The sequence below is a fragment of the Rhamphochromis sp. 'chilingali' genome (genome assembly GCF_963969265.1).
Source record: "Rhamphochromis sp. 'chilingali' genome assembly, chromosome: 6".
NCBI lineage: Eukaryota > Metazoa > Chordata > Actinopteri > Cichliformes > Cichlidae > Rhamphochromis > Rhamphochromis sp. 'chilingali'.
Genome location: NC_137933.1, coordinates 22,883,664 through 22,907,032, shown reverse-complemented (window position 1 = coordinate 22,907,032; position 23,369 = coordinate 22,883,664). Strand labels below are relative to the sequence as shown.

Below are 23,369 nucleotides of genomic sequence, written 5' to 3'. Positions count from 1 at the left end.
CCGCAAGATAAATAAAGTGATATGCAAAAGTCTTGAGCCGCCCTCATTTCTCTATAATTTGTTTCCAAGGAACCAGACTTTGTTTTATTATTTTTTAAGCAGCTTTGAACAATAGTTCTCCAGGCTTTCATAGTTTTCGAGGAAACTGGAAAAATGGAGGATAAAAGAAGAAGTGACAGGCCTAAAAACTATCCACAGCAGATGAACTGTATTTGAAAGTCATGCCCTAAAGAAATAGGGAAAAAGTCTGATCAGATGGGAGGTCAGGCAAGAGGTCCAACAGTGAGTGTTCACAGCCATCTGTAACACCTGATGGATGCTCTGTCATGTTTGTGGCTGGATTTCAGCCAGTGGTGATGGGAATCTTGTCAAAATTGATGGAATTACGAACACACCATCAGATGTTGATCCACCATGCAGTAACATTGGGAAAGTAACTGATTGGCAAAGGTGGATCCCAAAAACAGTGCCAATACAGTAAAGGCAAACCCAAATAGTGTTCCATTGTGTGTTTTTCTATCAGTCATGGATTGGCCTCCCCACAACCCAGACCCCAACATTACTAAAGCAGTGTGGGATCATCAGACAGAACAAATATATAATGCCAAATCGCAACAACAGTTGGCTCAAGGTGCTTCATAATGTAAGGTTTAGACCCTACAACACTGCAGAGATGCCCCCAACAACCATGAGTAACAAGGAAGAAGACTCTGGCAGAACCAGTCTTAGGGAACGGCAGCCATCTAAAGATAGTCACACCAAATAATCCAGATTGTTACAATTCTTTAAACTCCGTTTCGCACCTGATATGCTACATTTATGTTGACATGTTTTAACAAATCGCTGCACCTTCACTTTATTGTGTTATTATTTTAGGGAATGGAGCCCATGATGGGCTTCATTGGTGTTTGATATATAAATGCTAGTTACTCAATTTAAAACTGGCTATGATGGAAATGTTTTCTTTTTTCTTGTATCAAAATGAATCCCAGTCAAAAACATGCTACAGTTTTAGTTGCATGTTACATTATTTTCATGCCGATGTTCTTGTGTAAAATTGAAACTTTTCTTTATTGCAAAGCTGTCAAACACACTTGAAGCTGCTGAAAAGTTTGACTCTTTGTTGTACCAGGACGCACTACACAAAACCACAGAGACCTCAATTTACAGGCTCCCATGGTTATGCCTCTATAAAGCACGAGAAGTAAATATGCTCCAACAGCTGCCCGATGTTGACAGACTGGCTCATTCTACTTCTGTGCTCGGTTTTCTCTCTAGTGTTTGTCTCAAATCCTCCTGTGTGCTTGAAATTTTATCTTGTTGATGTGGGTGTAAGCTTACTGTGTTTCAAAATGCCTGTTGACTTAGTGTGGAGTGGCACTGACTGTCCTGTAATTTAAAGCAATTCGTTATGGTAAGCCGGAGTCATGCAGTAGATAGAATCCAGCTGTGTTGTCAACCTACCTTAAAATACTTCAGCGTTTTAGTTTACAAACCCTTAAAAGAGCTCGATGTAACATAAGGAAAATGCTTAGTTTAGTCATTCTAATAACAGAATAGGGAAAAACGTCATTTGCCTAAAGCAACCTATGAGAGACTCTTTGCCATAAGATGACGTCAGGCTCTTATGTGTCTTGCCTCCTCAGACGGGGCATGATGGTGCGGGCCAAGCTGAGGGTGTAGCCACATCTGGCAGAGACCGCTGAACTAAGCAGGCGCCTCCGTACACCAGACCATCTACTGCAGCTGGGAAGATGGGAGAGACAGAGGAGGAGAGGGACAATGTAGGGAAGCTGTTTGAGAACTTCATCCAGGCCTCGACCTGCAAAGGAGCCCTTCAGGCCTTTAACGTCCTCTGCAGATGCCAGAACCTCGACCCCGCAGAGCACAGCACCTTCTACAACAGTCTGAAGGCAAAGGTTACTTCCTGGAAAGCAAAAGCACTTTGGAGTAAGCTCGACAAGAGGATGTCCCATAAGGAGTACAGAAAAGGCCAAGCCTGTGCGGGCACTAAGGTTGGTTTGATTACATCTTTGTGCATCTACTGTACATACTGCAAAAAAGTCATATGAGGTGTTGACATGATATATTCTGTTTATATTTATCAACTGCTCTCCACAGCCCCATAAATTCTTTGATTATTTCCTGGAGTGACCTGATGGCTGAGCGATTAGTGTTCATAACATTCCCAGAGGGCCCCGCCTATGCTGCAGTTCATTCCCCTGGTCTTTTCCCCCAAATTTCCTGTTCTTGTCTCTATCACATCTATTTAAAACCAGAAAAATCAGTTAAAAACAATGTATTCTCTAGCTTCAGAAGGACAAGAGGCGTTTCTAATCTGGTTTAGGACAGTTCTGTTGATGTGTTGTTTCTGCGGCCATGTTGCTATTTTTAAAAAGTCTCCTTGTTAGTGGTTTCGAGGATCCTTTACCCCAGACTGCAGAGTCTACTGCATGACAGCAGCTGTTTTGTTGGGGTTTTTTATAGAAGAAACAACGATAGACGTCATCTTTTTCACACCGTTTTTCATTTGCTTGACAAAACCTTTCAGCAGCCAGCTCTCATATTTTGACTCTAAGCTTCACTTTTGAGTTTAGTGGCTGAAATAAAGCTAGTTAAAAGTTAAAAGTGGTTAAAAACAGTAAAGCTGGGAAAATGTTTAGTCTGATGGGGTTTCTATCTCAAGCATGTATCTTTCAGTTTATTCTCGGTATGCGCAGAAAGCTAACAATGTGTTGATTGGCCTGAAAGTCTAAAAATGATCACAAAGCTTGGTTCATGCATCATTAAAGTTGATGTTTTATGATTTAGGAAGTATCTTTATGGTTTCGTCTCACATGACTCCTTTTTAATTGTACCTCAGTTCAGGGGCAGTCTCACTGAGACCCTGCTAAAGTGCTCTACAGAGTGCCATAGCTCAAGTAGTCTTTATTTTAACCTCTACTTGCCCAGACAGTTACTCTTTCACTCCTTTAACAGCTCTCAGCAGACAGGTGTTATATGACAAAACTGGAATAAATACATCCTGAAATTTTCACAAAGACAGATCAGCCAGCAGAAAAAAATATAAATTGCATGCATTTGCATTTTATTACTATTAAAGACAAGGGGGAAACCAAGAAGACAGCTGTGTGTTGCTTTTTTTTGACTGTCGTGTAAAGATTCAGTCCTATTCAGAGCGCTATTCAGGGGGTAGTCTTGAAGTGCATGATGAAAAACAACTTGCAAAAGGGACAAAAGAGCCATAAAAAAGGGTGTGTGTACAGTATCCTGTGTATGCGGGCGTGGGGGCAGTAAAGGTGATGACGGAAAGTAGAAAAACCCAGAGGAGTGTGATTACCTTGCAGCCATCAGCAGCGCTCAGATTGAGAGAGCTTGTTTTATTGCCCAGAGAAGCAGACAGCATCAGTCAGCAACTGTGATTATTTGGCCCCAGCGTTACTAAAATTGGGCTCGTCTCAAAGGGTTGGAGCCAGGCCCGCGTTATTATTGAAAATGTGTTTTTAAAATGTGAGCCCGGTTTTACTCGTTCTGCCTGATTTAAGCCGGCGCCCAAACAGGTAATAAGAAGGAAAAAATATTTTTTGAAGAAAGTGTGACCCTTAAACTTCTGAGCCAAAGCTGTTAATTCTGACAATCCACAGAGTTGTGTTATAAAATGTAGACGCTTAGCCAGTGAGTGGTGCGTAGTGAATTTGTGATTGTGCAAATGCCAGAGATTTAATGAGCCAGGTACACTTGCACAATGTTTTAATTACTCATGGCCAGGCGGTCTGCCGTTACGTGATTAAAAGCGTCTCCTCTGAGAACCGCGAGGTAACGAGTCATTTTTATGACAGCGCAGCTCTTTAACACTGACAGATGTGATATCACTCAGCACCTCTTCGTCTTCTTATTGCTGCTGTAGCAGTAACTTTTTTTAAAAGGATGTAATGTCATCTGGGTTTTATTACCGGACACAGCTGGCTGAGGTGACATGTGGCTGTAGCTTGTGTCTTTTTCGTGAAGTTTTACTGCCTACAACAGAATGAATCTTTTCATAAAAAAGACGAGTGATGTCAAAGTCATTTTACATCGTGGGCTGCATATGGCTCACTGTGATCTTAAGTTGGCCAGATCAGCAAAACTCCATTTTCTGTCATTGTCAAGAAATTTAAGTACACATTTAATCCTTGTGATATCTCAATATAAGAAAAAGAAGTGCAGTTTCAACTTTATGACTCAGTTTATCTACATGCTAAAGAAATCCAGCTGTGGTAAATGAAATATGTCAGCCTGACTTAAAGGGTAAGAAGTTCTGGTAGCTCATCGTATTTTAAACTGTCGAATCAATGTAGTTGTAGACCAAAGCAATTGTTTATCTGTTACTTAACTACTTTGGTGCAGTATGAATGGCTGTGCAGGAGGTTGTTATCAGCAGGAAAAGCTGTACAACTTATGAAAATACTGTTAAAAGTCCAAAATTCATGCCCTTCTTCACATTTTCCAATGCTGTCCAGTGGGCCAGATTGTAGTCTTCGGCAGGCCAATTCGGGCCCCCGGGCCTCAAGTTTGACACCCTAATATAGACAAAGACATTTTCAGTGCACCTCACAGATCTTTTTTTATAATTACACCTGATTTAAACACATATAGGAGTTTTTCTTGTAGCTTCTCTTCAGTTCCAGTTTTACGTTCCAAACTGCATTGTGCGTATACATGAGCCTGCATGACTCTGCCAGCGCATTAGCATCACCTGCACATCAGAGAAATCACCTGGAAACCTTTACATGTTTCTTTTACATGAGTTTTGCATTGTCTGTGAGCGCACGCAGGAAAATAAACAAAACCAGAGTCACCGCCTCCCTTTTGTATGTCTGCTTCAAACAGTCAAATTGCACTTTATAATCATCTCCCTTTATGCTTCCTTGTTTTATGTTATTACCTGTATGCATTAGTGTGGTATTTTGTCATGAGCATGGGAATTATTGCACTTTGAGAGGTCAAATTGACCATAAATTTTGACCAACAAAATCAAATTAGTTAATGCTCGAGTCTAAGTAAATGTTTGTGCCACATTTAAAACAAACAAACAAAAGCCTTCAATCTTGTTTGTTAGAAATCATGCTCCCAATAAAGGGATGGTCAGATGGACAACAGCAATACAAAATTCCTCTGTGACTGTGACACTAAAAAGTCACAAAATCTAAAATGCTGCTAGAGGTCCAAAACTCCAACGCGTGCCTGTATTATCTTCAGGTGACTGTCGCTAATCTGCTTTTCCCCTAATAAAAGGAGCAACTGTAAATCTTTTGGCATGTTGTGGTCAGACCAAACAGCCTTACCAGTAAGAGCGGTAATGCAGCGTAACGGTCCAGGGTTTGTTTGTGTGGGTTTACCTTAAGAGATCATTCATTTCAATATGCAAAAATTGTGTGGCTGGTTTTAACCCTATAAAAACTAAACTATGAGATAATTGCCAAAAAATTATGTTTTTTCCCGTTTTAACTGACAAATAAAAAAAATCAGTTTTATTTTTGAGTTTTCGTTTCTATAATTTTTTTATATATTTGGCTTTTGTTTTTGTTTTTTTGCAACTTATAGCTCAAGAATTATTAGTTAAAATGTATTGTGCAATTTTCAAGGGTTTGGGGAAAAGAACTTGCACTGATGATGCAGATGTCTCAAAATGCTGGTGGCTCCGTAGTGTAGTGGGTTACAGATTTGCCTAAGGAGTGAAAGATCCCCAGGAGGAGACACAGATCCCTTTGGGGTTGCATTAAAAAGAAAAAAAAAATCTGTCAAGTCAAACATTTGTCACTATCTGTTGTGGTGAGCCACTGTGAGTGATGGAGCAGCTGGAAGTTGCTTTATCTTAGAAATGTAAATGTTTGCTCTGTTTCCTTAACCTCCTGAGTCCTGTATCCTCATATATCAAGATTAGCCTTTTTGGCACCTCATCTTTTGTACTGCTCAATAAAGTGTTTGAGGCTTTGTAAACAATAGTGACTTTATTGTGTTATGCTGTAAAATAAGCCTATTGTCCCCATATGAGGACATAATACTTTGTGTATAAAAGAAATTCTTAGTTTTTACTTATCAGTTCCAAACAATCGCAGATAGAAATGAAAAAAATACCAAATGAGAGGTCAAGTCTCTGGAGGTTAAATATGATGATGACGTGAATTGAGTTTTGCAAAATGCACAAAATGAAAACACTAACTTTTGCTCTGATTGCTATTTTCTACTGTTTTGATCCTATAAAAATGAGTTGACAATATAATGTGAAGATGAATAAATAACCTCCTGATTCTCTCCCGATGACAGAGCAGAGGCCTCTTGGCTATGCTGTGCGTTCACACCAAACTGTGAGTTTATCACCAGACTAACTGGGCTCGGTGATAAGGCAGGAGACAGATGTCAGGGCTGGGATGAGAATGAGGTCACAGGTGGGCAGCTGAAAGGAAGCGTTTGTCCTGACTCGGCAGATGTGGAGCTGGCCCTCAGGAAAAACCTCATATCTGGAAAAATATATGAGCGAATGGAAAAGTGGTCAAACAAAGGGGACATCTTTGCTAATTATTGCTGGAGAGATCAAAGCGGTGATGTGAGTTTAGGAAAATTGGACACACTGTGACGACACATCTGAACAAACCGATTTAGCGCTGCTCTGCTGCGACATCGTGGGGTTTTTTTTGGTTTTTTTATTTTAATTTTTACTTTTTTTTTTTTTTAGCATCCTCGATTTCGGTCTGGCTGTGAAAATAGCTGGTTCGCTTAACTTCCTCTTTGTTGAGGAAAACAAACCTTGCCAGTAGGCTTGTCCAGGCAATGCTTCCACCACCTGTTTGTGCTCCACACCTGAGAATACCTCATTTTTATAACCTCGGGCAACTCATGGTTCAACATTGTGTTCTTCATCACACCTGGTGCTCAGCTGCTCAATGCGAGAGACAGTGCTGAGTGATGAAAACCCAGCTGCTTGTTTTTGGCGCAGGGAAAGAAGTCGATTAGGTCATGATGTCGGATTGTCTCACAGAGCTGATACATATTAACCCTCCTCACTCTTTCTGGTTGTGTAGTTGTTGGAGACTCAGGATGGCAGGGAGTGAGCTGCTATAGATCTTTGTGTTGGATAAGTGGCAAACCTTCCAAGAAAAGTGAAAGAAAAGATATTTTCAGCATTTAAAATGTGGTGAGGCTATTGAGACAGGAGACATTCCGCCTTGTTGCACCCAGCAGGAGTCGGAGCTTGCCTCTGGATTAAATCTCAAAAGAATTGAGACACATCTTCTCTCTGCACAGTTCTCTGTAAAGCCTCTTAATGTGCTCATAAGGAAAGGAGAGTTTGCCAGCACACATGCGTCACTTCTTTCATCTATCACTCAAGGAATGATGTCATGTTTGAACCGCACATTCTCAGACACACGCAGTAGCCTCAGTGAACTGACTTCATGCATTTTTGGGAGAGGCTGGTGCGTGAATAACGAGATAGATATGCAAAGGTTGGTTTAGGTGGGTGGAAGTTGTTCGCAAATATCCATTTTTGGGAAGTTCCTGACAAATGCACCACTTTGGGCACCCGTAATCTGTCTCTCTCACGTTTAATGTGTTTTATTAACAATCCTCACGCACACCGGGTGGTCTGGGGAAGTTATCCTAAGACACAATAATTCTCTGAGTCAATGCCAGTCTTCCTTTAGGGTCTTTAAGTAAGACACTCAGCCTCTAAATGGTCCAGTGGTGCAGTGAAATGGTACTCTCTATCGTGATCTATGCAGATGTCATAATGCTTCTAGGCATGTTATAAACAAGTTGGCTGTGAACTATTTTTCATCTGGGACTCTGCAGGAAAACTCTCAGCCTTCTGCTATTAATATTGTACAAAGACTGCTAATGAGGTCAATTTGTCATTCCCTCTTATTTAGTGCCTCATCATCGGAGGAGGTCCCTGCGGCCTGCGGACTGCCATTGAACTTGCCCTACTGGGTGCTAAAGTGGTGGTGATTGAAAAGAGGGACTCTTTTTCCAGGAACAACGTGCTCCATCTTTGGCCCTATACCATTCATGACCTGCGGGGACTGGGGGCCAAAAAGTTCTATGGAAAATTCTGTGCCGGAGCCATCGACCACATCAGTGAGTATCTGAAACTACACCGGCCTTTGCTTTTCTTTGACCTGTTGTCACAAATTATTAACTCCAACCTTAAAGTGCTTTATGCTGCAAAAAATTTGACATTAAGGTGCTGTACATACATAATATTACCAAGAGTCTGGAGAAATTTCTGTGCACAAGGGTACTGGATGCCTGTGAAAACTAGTATGCCTGTGATCTTCAGGTCCTCAGGTGGCAGCGCATTAGAAAACAGGCAGGATTCTGTCATGGAAATCACTGCATGGGTTCAGGAACACTTTCAGGAATCATGCAAAGAAGAAGCCGTGTGAACATGATCCAGACAGGCTTCTCTGAGCCAAAGCTCATTTAAGGACTAAAAAACTGATCTGTTGTCAGATGAATCAAAATTTACAATTCTTTTTGGAAAACATGGAAATTGCATCATTTGGACTATAAAGTAGAGGAACCACCTGGGTTGTTACCTGAGCTCAGTTTAAAAGCCTGCATCTCTGATAAGTTTGGCAAAACAAATAAAAACAAAGTGACAAAAAAGACCTGTTGGGCTGTTGGACAGATAGAACCTTTTTAAATGTGTGTCGTTGAGGGCTCATCTTTTTTACCTTTTCTGTCCACTGGGCACTAAATGTTTTGATTCAGCTCATTCAGTTGTACTGAAAGCAGCAGTAACAGTCTGTTCATTTTCTAGAAAGATAAGCACAGAAACTGCAGTATTTGGAAAAAAAAGGACAAAACAATAACCTTTTGTGCTTCAGGGTTTAGGTTTTTCAACTCAATTTAGTTCAGTTAAATAAATTTTTTATATATACGGATAATTAACTGAAAATTAGCTGCTGTACACCCACCTTTAGCTAATATATTTTACCTTACTGAATAAAAGCAGGTGCAGCAGATTTATGTAATAAAACTAATGTTGGGTAATTATATTAGTTTCTAGTTTCACTTGTCTCCATAAATCTTCCTCATAACTGCTTTGGTTCTTTGTTCATACCGAGGCTGCTAGCTCGTGGCTTGCTCTGAGCTTTCCCTTTGTTCTCTTTTTTTAAAATGTCCGTGTTCAGCCGGGTGAGGGTGATTCAAGAGTCTGTAAGAGTCTGTGGTCACCTCGCAGTTTACTTTGGGTGTTTTCCTCACCACTGCATGTGTGTTGTGCATGCATAAAAGGGACACGTGAGTCTGATTGGCCGGTGGTCGCTGGTCAGTCAGTCGGTGCATCTTTAATTTTAATCATTTGTATAAAACTCATTTGTACAAAAGAAGCAATCCATGATCTCAACGTTCCTTTTGTATAAAGCTTTCAAATTTTCAAACAATGAGCTGTTTCCTCTCAAGATGGTGTAAAAACTGGCAGGCTTACATCTGTGTCCAAACATTAATCTGAATCTGTCTTGCAGGCATTCAGCAGCTGCAGTTGATCCTGCTGAAGGTTGCCCTGATTGTTGCCGTGGAGTTTCACATCAATGTGGAGTTTGTCAACCTGTTGGAACCTCAGGAAAATGAAGGTCGGTTTCATGTCCAAACAACAGATTAACAGCGAGTTTGTCTTCACTCGCTGACAGTTTGTTTATTAGCCGCAAGATTTGGGGAGATTTAAAAGGCTGAAATTGTACAGCTTGGTGTTTTAATAAGGTGAAGTTGAGATTTTTAACAATGTGTTAAGCTCAATGAAGACATTTCTTTAGAGATCTATACTGTGGAGCTTCCTGGAGGATTTGTAGTAATCCTCCTGCTCTGCAGCTTCGGCTCATATTCAAGGCTGGTTAGACAGCGAAAGACTTTTCATCCTGCAGTATTTAATTTCCTTGACAGCCACCGGTAAACACGAGATAAACATTGGCATTGAAGTACTTTGCTATCATATTTGGATGAGGTCAGCAACGGTTATTTTGCTCAAATGCATATCTGATACAGGAGGACTTCATGTATTAGAAAGCAGTGAGAATAAAAGTATCACTTTCCTTTTTTTTCCCCAACTTAATGGCATTAACTGAGCGCTGCTTCGTAAATGACTACTTGACCCTCACATCCTGCATTTCCCTATAAGCTCTGAAGAAGAAAATAGCGAACATGCTATTGTGCTGTTCCTCCAGCTGTAATATCAATGCAGTGATAACAAGAAGAGCCTGGCCTAAATTTAGACACAAACTTGTGTTCTGTGCTCTGCTGCGACGGACTTAGCCGTGCCTTTGACATCATGGAATGCATTTTCCACATGATGATATTGCACAACTTGCCAAGCTGTTCCTGTGCTGGTCTCACACTTCTGTAGCTCCCACTTGCACGCTTAAAATGGGTCATAATAAAGTTGAAAGAGTACTTCAGACTTTAATTATGCTGATGGTCTGCAGGCCAGATGCAGTTGACCTTATGCTTTGAGTCTCTTACTTTCCTGCTCATCATAAAGCTCTATTTCTCCTTTTGTTCACTCTATGCTGATGACTTTAGAGTTGCACAAGCATGGCAGGCGGCGGAGCGATCCAGGAAGAAAAGGTGTTCTTATCATGTAACATTCCCCATGGCATGTGTTATTGTTCTGTGGTGGAATATTCAAATAGGAATGAAAGGCTGTTGTCCTAGGATTTATATTATGTGGCTTTTCGGCCCTCTCAGTTTTACTCTGTCTTTCAGGGGTTGGGTGGAGGGCTGCAATCCAACCTGCTGATCACCCCGTGGCTAACTTTGAGTTTGATGTGGTGGTGGGAGCTGACGGACGCAGAAATACCCTGGAAGGTGAGAAGACGGCAAACAAAAGTGATGAAGAGTATAGATGCCTCAAGGATGTACTGTACTTTTAGACCTGATGAACCTGTTGCGACTAAGAAATTGCTCAAAAATAGTTTAATAGCAGACCTATTGTGCACTTTACAGCCCTTACATTCCTCCAGACTTTTTCTGGGCTCTCACTTTAAATAAACTTGAGGCACGTTATTACAATGCTATAAATGAAACCCACCTTTTGCAAACTTGCACTTGCACGGAGCCATTGATCTCTCCCAGTGGGACCGGCTGCACACAAAACAGCCAAAGCTCTGTACATAAATAGAGCAGAGCTGGGGCTCAGCGCAGCAGCTGATGCTTTCCCCCTGGATCGGTTCCATCATCCCATCTCCATCCGTCTCCTCTCTTTTAAAAATGCTGTCATCTAACGACCAAATCGCAACAAATGCTTATTCCTAAAAAGGGCATTCTGGGGCAGAACAAAACGTTTAGCTCATTCCCCAATTATGAAGACTCCTGGGGGAAATAATTTTTCCCTGCAGTGAGCTTGCTTTTGTGTCTTAGCTACGGTAACATAGAGCAAAATGCTCTCCGTTTGTTGTTGCTGGTTTTGGAAACGAGCAGTGAAGTGACGGATGACATTTAACAGTGACAGTGCGGAGAGGCTGCAGCACATGCTCAGAGCATCACTTCTGTACCGTCACTATTGCACACATCACTTTGTTATATGGAACCACTTGATTTCCCCCCTTCCTCATAGCCTTCACACACTCATAGTTGGGAGTCTTTCATTTACAGGTTGGAAAAGAAAATAGTTTGATTTGCCAGTAAAATGTTGAACCTTAATTTGAGTTATTTTGGTTATGGGACTGAAGAATGCATGATGTTTTTATTTTTTTTGTTTCCTGTGTCCATTTCTGTTCAAAAGATCTGACATTGGCAGTCATCAGCAGAGCTATTCTGCTACTTTTGTATTTAAAAGATTTAATTAGATTCCACAAAGATACTTTTAAAACTATTTTTGAACTTGAATTCTTACACCTTGAATACATTGTTAATAAAATGAAAGAATGCCACATACTTTTGGTTCTGAAGGCTAATTTGATGATACGTTTGGCAGTTTACTTCTTCGGGCTTTTTACAACACATAGCTTTTTGTTTCCTTGTCGCTAAAAAGAATCACCTTGGCAAGCTGCCTCTTATCCTAAAATGACTTCCTTGCAGTTGTGGTTTACTGCTAGATTTCCTCTGGAAAGGATGATAGGCCTTTGTTTGCTTGTGAAGATTAACATCCCCATTTCTTTCTCTCTTCCGTCTTTATTTTTTCCATTCTCCCAGGTTTCAAAAGGAAGGAGTTCAGGGGTAAACTGGCAATCGCCATCACAGCCAACTTCATCAACAGGAACACCACCGCAGAGGCCAAAGTAGAAGAAATCAGTGGAGTGGCTTTCATCTTCAACCAGAAGTTCTTTCTTGACCTCAAAGAAGAGACAGGTGGGAAGGGAGTGCAAATAGACTCATTAAACCTGGCAATTTCAGAGGCTTAAATTTGAATAAATGCCTAGTTAGTCAGTATCTCATGCTGAATTGTCTTGAGTCCAGTATCACCAATGCTTTATTGTTGTTTGGTATATGATTTTTATCCCCTTGGTGGGTAGTTGCTAGGTAACGTAATGATGTCATATCATCCATATTGAAATTTTTGTGTTGATTTTGTGATGTTACGATTGTGAAATAAAAACAATGTTATGCTTTCACAAGGTGTTATAGGTGCATTAACACAACAAATGAGTCATTTTGTTGGTAGATGGTTGCTAGGCAACATGATGACATCATGATATGTGACATAGAGAAAAGCCCTCAGGCGCCTAAGATGTACCTGTGTGCCAATTTTGGTTGCTCGACTCCTGATAGTGTAGGAGGAGTCTGTGGGCAAGCAAACAGACAGAAGGAGATTTAGTGTATTATAGTAAGATTACAAACTGGGTGTTACACTATGTTGTTATAGTTTTCACTCACACATCCAAATCATTGAATTCAGCTGTTCCGATCACTTCCATGGTCACAGGTGGATAAAATCAAGCACCTACACCTGCAGCTCCGTGAATTCAGTGAATTTAGTGAGGAATTCGTTACTAAATATAAGTCAACTGTTAGTGGTATTGTAACAAAGTGGAAGTGATTGAGAACGACAGCAACTCAGTTATGAACTCACAGAGTAGGGTCAACAGAGGTTACCGACTTTCTGCAGACCTACAAACTTCATGTGGGCTTCAGATTACCTCTAGAACAGTGCCTACAGAGCTTCATGGAATGGGTTTTCATGGCTGAGCAGCTGCATCCAAGCCTTACGTTACCAAACACAATGCAGAGTGGCGGTTGCTGTGGTGTAAAGCCTGCTGCCACTGGACAGCAGTGGAGACGTGTTCTCTGGAGCTGCAAATCCCACTTCTCTGTCTGGTAATCAGATGGATGATTCTGGATTTAGCAGGAGAACGGTGGTTGTCAAACTGCTACAGTTTGACACTTTAAAAGCATGTTAAATATTTGATGAAACACATGCAATTAAAGAAAATGCATGTTACATCATCCAATTTTTGCATTTCAATTTTTTTTCAACAGTGGATGAGTCTTAAATATCACACATAATAATGGATCCAACAGGATCAGCCACAATTATCTGTTAGATGAAAACCAAGCTGTTTAGATTAAACTTCTCTGTGAGACCACTAAGTCACTACAGACCAAATGCAGCAAAAATCAGATCTAAAATCTTCAAATTCACTAAAAGTTTCAGGGATATTTTGCACAGTGTTCTCAATACCTGAAGAAATATCAAGAATGTTGTGCAGCGACTGTTTTCATTATTTTCACTGGGATCATTCTGAGCCTCCAGCAATAAAAAATAAGAAGTCTGTTCATCAGAAAGAGACACTGATGTGTGAAGAAACCATTTATTTAAACCCCTTTCAGCATACAAAAGCGAGTTCAAGCTTTCATCTCTGTGGAAAAAGCTTGTTGGTGATTTTTATGAATTGTAGCCGTAACGCAAACTTGTCATTTGTCACAGGTATTGATCTGGAGAACATTGTGTACTACAAGGACAACACACATTACTTTGTCATGACTGCCAAGAAACAAAGCCTGCTGGACAAGGGAGTCGTCATCAACGTGAGCAAAATACACTAGCTCCACAGATCTGCTGTAATCTTATTTCATGCTGTCTGGTTTTTTTTTTTTTTATTATTGTTATTTATCTTATATTTTAAAAATAAAGAATATTACAGACAATTTACAGTTCAGGTTTCTTATTCCAAGAATTAATATCGTAAAATACAATAAATTTGAAATCGTCAAATCTTTTGTTTATTTCTAAGACTGTGTCGGTCATGTGTTAAATTCATTGTATTGTAATTTGTTTAGCCCTAAGCACTGGCTTCAGGAGAACCATAACCGCTAACAGATGCAGACAGATGTTGGCAGAACTTGATGCTTCAGAGATTTCGATTCAGAACGATTTGATTTTATCATTTATAAATCTGTGCTCATCAGTTTTTCTTACTTACTTTTCTTTATTCACTGTCTTCCGTTGATTTCTTTCATAAACAGAGAGCTTTTGTTTCGCTTTTGCACACAAATTCATTGTGGTTGTTCTGACTGCTTCGGTCCGACAGGATTACTCAGACACAGAGATGCTGCTGAGTGGTGAAAACGTCAACCAGGAAGCTCTTTTGTGCTACGCCCGAGAGGCTGCTGACTTTGGCACAAACTACCAACTTCCCACACTGGACTTTGCCATGAACCATTGCGGGCAGCCAGATGTAGCAATGTTTGACTTCACTAACATGTACGCCTCTGAGAACGCTGCTCTGGTCAGGGAGAGATTTGGACACCAGTTGCTGGTAGCACTGGTTGGCGACAGTCTGCTTGAGGTAAGACAGCAAGTAGCAGAATCCGGCATTCATGGCATGGATATTTAAATTCCTCTATCCAATTGCTGTGGGCAGAAGACCGGTAGAAAGCGGTCGTTTACAGTTTGCTCTGTCTCAAACTTGATGGTGATGTTGTCTGGAATCACTAAGGGAGCAGAATTTTTGTGCTCTGAGACAATGGTGGTGGTCCAGAAGCACACAGGGACATTTCAGGAATCTATTTAGAGACATGGGCAACCTGAGCTTTTTTAGGAAAGTGTGTAAGATATTCAAACTTGGATAGTCAATGCTTTGGTATGTGACATGACAGGGTAAAACATAACAACAACAGAAATACTAAAGACATCCCAAATTCCAGACAAGACCAAACTTTTCTCTAATGGAGCCACATTTTTCTCATTTCTTTGGTTTCCCATCACTTTTATTTTTTATTGTGTAAGCAGTCTCTCTGTAAAAGGAAATCTGCACTCAGAAAACATAATCACCCCCTAACACTTCATGTTTGCAGTTTGCTTAAGCATGACTTTAATTTTCCATTATTTCAACTTCTATGACCTGGAATCCAAAAAGCTTGTCTCCTTTTTTTTGTATATCCCCCGATGACCAAGAGAAGAAGTATGTCAAACAGACTAAAAGCCACGGCACGATGCCTCTAACAATAACTGGCAAACTTGTTGTGTGTTGCTGTGTAGCCCTTCTGGCCAATGGGAACAGGCTGCGCCAGAGGCTTCCTGGCTGCCTTCGACACGGCCTGGATGGTAAAGAGCTGGGCGCAGGGTCAGCCGGTCCTCGAAGTGCTGGCAGAGAGGTACCCACACTTTATGTTGGGCATTAGTGAGCGCCTCCTATAAATCTGTGCTACTCAAACACATTGTTCACATAATCAGCATGTCAAACTCATTTTACGTTGTGGGCCACGAACAGCCCACTTTGATCTTTAGTGGGCCGGAGCAGTGAAACTCACCTTTCTCTCAGTGTAAAGACATTTAACTACACATTTAATTTAACTTAATTAATTTAATATTTTAATATAAGAAGTGCAACTTTAGCAGTACATGTCAGTTTTTCTACATGATAAAGAAATGCTTTGGGCTTAATAATAATAAATCTTTTTAATTGTAAGAAAAAAATGCATTATTGTTATTTATTTATTCATTTATTTATTTATTCATTTGTGTGTAACATTACAGAAAAAAACTCTGCTAGCTCATTGTGTTGAGTTTCCTGTAATTATAAAATGGAATATTTCTGTTAATTATTTTTGAACCAAGTGAAAAATGTTGTTATTTAAATGTTTATCTATTACTTACTTACTTCAGTCTTTATCAGCAGGAAAAGCTATAAAACTATGAAAATACAGTTAAAAGTTTATATCCTCCTTCACATTTTCCAAAACTGTCCCGTTGGCCTTCTTGAAGGGGACTGATCCTTGCCCCCGGGCCTTAGGTTTGACACACTGGCATTAAAGTGATGCAGTAATGCCTCTTGTCTTGGTACAGGGAGAGCATTTACCGACTACTACCACAGACAACCCCTGAAAACATTGCCAAAAACTTTGAGCAGTACACCCTAGACCCAGCAACTCGATACCCCAACCTCAACTCTACCTGCATCAGGCCTCACCAGGTGAGATGTCAGCAAATCTGTCAATGGATCATTTAAATACTAATACTAATATCTCAGTTCCAACAGCTTTTTCTTTGCCTTTCTGTTTCAGGTGCGTCATTTGTACATTAGCGGACAGCTTAACCCCTGCTCTCTCGAGCGTGCCGCTACCATACGACGGCCTGTCAATCTCTCCAGACGTGGTAAGGGTTAAAGGAATTGAATGCCACTGAGTCATCTCCGGTTATTCACTAATACTATAACTAATAGGGTTTCTTCTCCTTTCAAAGGCTCCTAATGCAATCATTGTAGCCTAAATCTCCCCCATTCAGTTCCTTCCCTTCTAACAGAAGTAGTAAGTCGCCAGAATTAACTTCAGTTTAGGGAATAAGTCACGATATGAGGTTTGTTTTTACATGTGGGTTCATTGAAGAGAGGAAACTATGAAAGAAACAGTCAAACACACATACATCCCTCTCCAATATCAACAAAACTCAGTGTCACGTCCATAAAACAACCCTGCGTTTAAACATTTAAAAAAAAAATCAATGACAAAATTTTGAAACCCGAAGCGAAAAGTAAACATTGGTGCCAGAATTCTGTTATATTCTGTTTAGTCTGATTATTCTCGCGCTACTCTGTGTGTTTGAGTAAAGCCACTTTAGTCAGTCCTTCGCTCTTATGAGCAAGCACGTACTTGTTTCTACAGGTTTGTGTACAAACCCCAGCACCCACTCTAAACATCTTCTTGCCACTTTATGTAACAGCACACTATTTGTTGGTTTGTCGTCGTGACATCATATCTGACATCATAACCACCGAAACTTTCTTCTAACACAGCCTGCCTTCTTTTCACTGCTTTTTAAGAATTTGATCATTTTAAAAAATCGTCTTTTTTGTGCTTCTGTGGCAGACTCAGAGGTCAGACCAGCGAGGCTTCTCACTTGGTGCCAGAAGCAGACGGAGGGCTACAGGAATGTGATAATCACAGACCTGGCGTCTTCTTGGAAAAATGGTATCGCCCTCTGTGCCCTCATCCACAGATTCAAGCCTCAGCTGATGTACGTATCAACTGTCAGATAATATCAACCTGCAGAGCCACAAACTGATCCCAAACCAGTTGCGTTAACATAGTCGTAGCATGCATGTATTCACATGAGCGTTATCTGTTTTCCTGAGAAGATGAACTCCATGAGCTCTTCAAAAACAACTAGTTGTGAGGAAATTCACATCTTAAAATGGAATGCTAAATATGCTTGGTATGCAATGAAGGGCACTGATCTATATGTGTGTTTATCTGATCTGCTCTCTACCTCCTTAAAACTTGTGCTGATAGATGGGTAAAAAATACTTCATGCACAGCTGTTCCCGAACTAGCTGGGTGCTCACAGGAGTGTGCAGCTGTGTAAATTTCATACATGTCAAGCCAAATTAAATAAATACTAGCTGCTCCAGTACCCATAGCAATGTGTGTCCAACAGAATTACTATTGACTTGTATTTAATTCTAAAAAAACCCCAAGTTTTTCTCTCTATTGATTCAGAGCTGTGGAGAAAAACAGCTAATCAAGAACAAAGAACAAAAGCCATACTTTCATTCTTTGCCACGTTTCAGATCAGACTGCTTCTCACAGCATGGATTTAGTAACTCTAATTTTATCCTCTAACCCCTTAATTAGTGCCTTCATACCTTGCCACATGCCACCACAATTTCATCTGGTCCTGTAAGTTTCCAGGAACCACTGGCATTTTTCCCCTTTCCTCTTTTCCATATGCATGACTGTCAGCAGAGCAGACAGCAGACAGAGCAGGTTCACAGAAGAGAAAGGCAGAAAAAAGTGAGCCTGAGCACTTAGCGAATAATGCCAGAGTTTGTGTGCTCTGCTGCTAGGTTACCACTCTTGTCTTTACATTACTTCATTACTTCTGAAGTCGTCTGCACACTGTCCACTTAGGTGACGACATAAAGATGCCATTTCCCCCATTAGAGGCTACTGGCTGCTATTTTCTCCTGCATTTGAGGAAAGCGGTTCTTTGGCTGTGTTGGAAATAAAAATGTGTTTCTGAGTGACGTCATTCCTTTGCACATGTAGTCATTGTCAGTCACATGAAATGTACAGTTCCCTTAAAGAATGTCACTTACACACCACACATGTCCGCAGTGCATCTTAAATAATATAATAATATTTTGGTGAGCCCATGTGAGTTGGAGCCTCAGTTTCCTGTTCTTAGATGACAGGAGTAAGCACCTATTGTGGTCATCTGCTTCATGTGCATTCAGGGATGCTCTTCTGCATACCTTTGTTATAACAAGTGCTTATTTTGAGTTACTGTTGGCCTTCTGTTAGCTCAGATCAGTATTCTGACCATTTTCCTCCAGTGTCAACAAGTTATTTTCACAAATTTTCTCTTTTCAGGCCATTCTCTGTAAACCATAGAGATGGTTTTTTTTGGGAAAATCCCAAAACGGTTTCTAAATTACTCAGATCATCCCACATTTAAAGTCACTTAAATCATCTTGTGTCCATAATATGATTCCTAGTTAGAACTTCATCAGGTCATTTTGGCTGTGTCTAAATTTAGTCGTGTGATTGGCTGCCTATCTTGATTACCAAGCAGTTAAACAGATGTACCTAATGAAGTGGCCACTGACTGTAAGTCAACGTAATACCCATATTTTAAAAACAAGTTTTTATGTGTTTGTTGAGGAGTGATTTGGGAAATTGTAAACCAGTACCAGACAAAAGCAAAACAGTCAAAAAACTCTGACCACTTGTGTTAAATTACAATAAAAACACATAATATATTTATACTATTTAATACTCAGTGTGACTGTTTTTGCCTCCATCAGAGATTTTGACTCATTAAACGACGAGGACCACGTTGCAAACCTCCAGCTGGCATTTGACATCAGTGAGCGGGAATTTGGGATTCGTCCATTCACATCTGCGAAGGAGCTGAGTAAAGAGGAGGAGCTGGATAAAACCAAGATGATCAACTACCTGTCCAAGTTCTACGAGCTCTTCCGCGGAACGCCTCTACCTGCATCAGGTGCCCTGCTCTATTATTCTGTGTTGTTAGTTATAGCCACTGAAGCCTGGTATTCGTAATATTTCTCCCTCTGTTTTGTTTTTATTCCTTATCTTTTACACCAAATTCCATCGGTGTTGAAGGTCTTACATTTCTTTGGATTTTCTGTGAAAAAATTCGCATGTTGTTCCATCCTGTTAATCAAGTGTAATGGTATGAGAGGAATGTGTATCTGCACCAGCACTGCGAGGTTGCACAAGTCTGAGATTCTCAACAGCATACAGCTGTCTGTCTCAACAGAAGTGCTTTTAAAATTTCTGCCTTAACTCTTTTGGAATATTTAACCCCCAACTTCTTACTTCAGCTTCACTGTTTCAGGGAAATGAAAGGGGGTGTCCTCTTTTCTCCCAAACCACTCTTACATATTCTGTGATCTGTAAGGGAATTTCACAATAATGTGACGTTACTGGCTGTTCACGGTTGAAAAATGTGAAGCTGTTAATGCAGTCATGTGTTATTCTGCAGGTTCCAGAGGAGTGGATGAAAACAATGAAGATTATCCGTCGAAGGAAGTCAAAAGTAATAATAATGTGCTCAATTTTGCACTGACCAGGAAACGGGTGCCAAAGGTAACTCTGCGCAGAAGTGCAAGTTTTTCTGTTTGTTCCATCGGTTTGCTTTATTCCCACTTGTTATTGATTAATCATGACTGTCACATATTCCGATTTTTTTTCCTTGCTCTTTGTTTTTAGGAAGAGAAGAAGCTAGACGGTACAGACCCCATTTACAAAAGAAGGCGGAAGTTCTATTTGGAGGAGGTTTGTTAGCATATACTTTGCAAGTGCATAGTTGATCATTTTGCAGGTTTTTTTATGCAGTAAGTTTTGTCTGTCTCTCTTTAGGCCACTAACTTGGCCAGTAATGGCTCCACAGTTCGAGACAGGCCGGATCCAAAGGAAAATAAAGTGCGCTCTATGGCTACGCAGTTGTTGGCCAAGTTTGAAAATAAACCGAACTACACCATCCGCAAAACACAGGTAGAAACTATACACCAATATGTCTCGCAATGGTATGTAGATTTTATTTTATTTCCTGAGTACTAAGTACTGTATGCACTACATTTATCTAAACAACAGTCCAGAAATGGTAAAATCGCCATAGAATTTTTCTTTTTATTTCATGGATCATAAATATGATTTAAATTTCCCCAGTTATGAGCTCGATTCACAGTGGCTTGTGGTTTTAATCTGACAAAACTTTCCTTTTTGCTAGTGCCTCAAAATCTTCTCTTGTCTGATTTTGCTGCTGGTATTTAATCTACTCATATGTTTCTGTTTCTGTTCTTTTTACTAACCCTCTGCAAAATCACAGTCAGACTTGGAGGAGTCCTCATTCCTCCGTACTCTCGACCTCACTGACGGTCTGCCCGTTAAACTCAGACCTCCGGTCCCACCCAAACCTTCTCCTGTGACACAGGTAGTCCAGAACTGCACAAATTAGACAAACCAAATGCATCTGAAAAAAGTGTTTAAAACCTATAAAATTACAGCATATATGTACTTCATGTAGTGGATTTTAGTAACAGATGCCACTATTGTATAAGGCTCTAGCAGAATTCTTCCAAAACAGAGGTTTTTGGGGATCTTTAAAAGGCCATACTTGTGGTTTTGCTTTCTTTGGGTCTGACTGACACGGTCCCTAATTTTACTCCATAAACCAGCTAAATGCCTTCATGCTTGACTGCAATCACATGTTGCACACGCACACTCAGTGAAGCTGGCACAAAACTGAAATCTCAAAATTTAAAATACACAATTAGACATCTGTTTGTTACTTAAATCAAGTAAACAATGCTTACTTTGCAGTTAGCTTTAAATTCAAGCTTTATTTAATTTTCACATTTGATATATGTTTAAATATTCAGAATCACACATTATATGAATATAAGATCCACGCCTGTATTACAGATAGTAACTGAACAGGCTCAGGATGAAGCAGTTTGTGGACAAACAAGAACTCTTTGATAGAAAAACTTAAAATTTTAAAGTCACTTGAACATTTTTTGGAATTTCACATACATTTACTTACATTCCAAGATGGCTGCTTATTATGTTTGCGAATAGTCGTAGCCAATGAGATAAAAAAAAACCCATTGTGTCCTATTCAGCCACTGCTGAAGTCAAAGCATTGCATTCATTAGCTGAGCTGTTGGAAAACCAGCAAAAAGCAACAGTCAGCAATGTCATAAATTCTTTCATTCACGTTGAGTCTTCGGTTGCTGACTTGCAGTCTCAGATGTCAGGCTGGTTTTCCAATTCTTGAGCATCCCCCAAATAAATCTTCTTTAAAAACAGGTTCTTCTTACACATGCATGACCACGAGATGGTTACATAACTCTGGGAAAACATAAAGCAAACAGGCCCATATTGATATATTACCTATGCGGGCTGATTTTCATACTGTGCTAGCATGACTAATGTCTGCCAAGGGGGCAGGAAATCAATGTGAAAACTTGTGCTGTGCTTTAAAATGGCTGATTATTTTTAGTTAATGGGTTGAAACCATCCGTATGGCTTTTTACAGTATCTGATCTCTGAGTGGATGCACACAAAAACAAAGGATTCGTTGTTTGTTTGCTTAGTGACGAGTTATAAGAGCTCACATGTTCATTGTCCCTTTCAGTTTGGAGTCAGTATCAGAAAAGCAGCACAACAGTTAGTCCGCCTGCCTCCAAAGACTCTGCCCAAACCCCAGCTTCAGCCCCCACATCCATTTTCTGTAGTAAAGCTCAGACATGTCGATCTAGCGCATGCTGAGACGAAGCCTCAGCTGGAGGGTGCAGAGCCCCCTGTTTCTCCTTCCTCCTGTCAGTCAGCAGTCCATTTCATGACAAGAGTCCTCCATCGTCTCAAGGAGGTGGACGAACACATCTCTGAGGTGAACAGTGCCTCTTCTTTTATTTCTTTAACTCCTGTTTTCTGTCTGTTTTTTTCATTCTGTCCTCTTTCTAAATCACTGTGATTGTTGCGTTTCTCAACAAGGAGTGAATGTTGATTATATATCATTTTCTGATTATACATTTAGGCTCGTGTAATATGCAGTCTGATGGTGAAGTCAGCCCCTTTATTATCCAGCCTGACAAAAATTTGCAAGAGTAGTCTTACATATTTAACGCTATATTTAGCGTTGTTGGAAGTTTTTGGCCTTTAATTTAGTCTTTTTTATGATCCCTTACAAAAGTTTTGAAATCCATATTTATTTATTTTTTAGAGCTATCAGACTGTTGCTAACTAGCTATCAAATTATTACCACTCTCAAATCTGTCCATGACTGGAGTCAGAAGATCGCTAACTTAGCTTAGCATAAACAGTGAGCGCAGGGGTAGAAACACGCAACTTAGTTTGTTTTTTTGTTGGACTGCCAACAGACACAATCTCTGATTTATTTCTTTAGCAAGAGTCAGGAAGATATTAGAACTTACAGCTGTTCTGTGGGAGGTTTTTATTCCCACTGTTGCAAAGTGCTTGCTCATAGAGGAGTTGCTTGATTGTTGGGATTTTCTCCAATAATGTGAGATTCTCCAGCCGACTGATGTGAATTGGCGCGATATAAATAAATAAACAGGATATGAATTCACGAGATGTTTTTTCCTCATTCCACTGTTTATGCTAAGCTAAGCTAACCCCCTGGATCCAGCTCTAGACTGACATGAATGGTCCACTGACGCGCCTCTGATTTTGAGATTGTAAAAACAATGACGCTATTTCAACACATAAACTCTGACTAATGTCAAGAGAATCAGCCACAGAAACTGTGTGACGTTTTCCTTATTTACATGTTGATTGGTTTAAGTGTCGCCTCTTGTTCAGACATCATACAGACTTTACACTATGGAACTGACTGATTAGAGACTGTTTAATGTCCAATCTGACTGCTTTGGACATGTGTATTTTCAAATATAGGTCAGCCGCTA

General features: G+C 40.2%; 1 protein-coding gene across 4 annotated transcripts in view; it reads left to right on the top strand.

Annotated features, from left to right (window-relative positions):
* mical2a (microtubule associated monooxygenase, calponin and LIM domain containing 2a) overlaps window positions 1-23,369 on the top strand; it is a 37,155-nt gene that overhangs the window by 9,886 nt on the left and 3,900 nt on the right. For 2 of the 4 annotated variants that reach the window (XM_080884418.1, XM_080884419.1), the window contains exons 2-18: window positions 1,647-2,015; window positions 7,908-8,115; window positions 9,507-9,614; window positions 10,741-10,842; window positions 12,169-12,324; window positions 13,901-14,001; window positions 14,505-14,762; window positions 15,455-15,570; window positions 16,262-16,388; window positions 16,480-16,570; window positions 17,281-17,428; window positions 19,218-19,417; window positions 19,922-20,025; window positions 20,149-20,214; window positions 20,299-20,433; window positions 20,768-20,872; window positions 22,079-22,333. In XM_080884418.1, coding sequence (XP_080740544.1) covers window positions 1,755-2,015; window positions 7,908-8,115; window positions 9,507-9,614; window positions 10,741-10,842; window positions 12,169-12,324; window positions 13,901-14,001; window positions 14,505-14,762; window positions 15,455-15,570; window positions 16,262-16,388; window positions 16,480-16,570; window positions 17,281-17,428; window positions 19,218-19,417; window positions 19,922-20,025; window positions 20,149-20,214; window positions 20,299-20,433; window positions 20,768-20,872; window positions 22,079-22,333 — 2,541 coding nt within the window. In that variant the 5' untranslated portion in view covers window positions 1,647-1,754. The remainder of the gene's footprint in view (window positions 1-1,646; window positions 2,016-7,907; window positions 8,116-9,506; window positions 9,615-10,740; window positions 10,843-12,168; window positions 12,325-13,900; window positions 14,002-14,504; window positions 14,763-15,454; window positions 15,571-16,261; window positions 16,389-16,479; window positions 16,571-17,280; window positions 17,429-19,217; window positions 19,418-19,921; window positions 20,026-20,148; window positions 20,215-20,298; window positions 20,434-20,767; window positions 20,873-22,078; window positions 22,334-23,369) is intronic. The other 2 variants (XM_080884420.1, XM_080884421.1) reach the window with 1 other exon arrangement.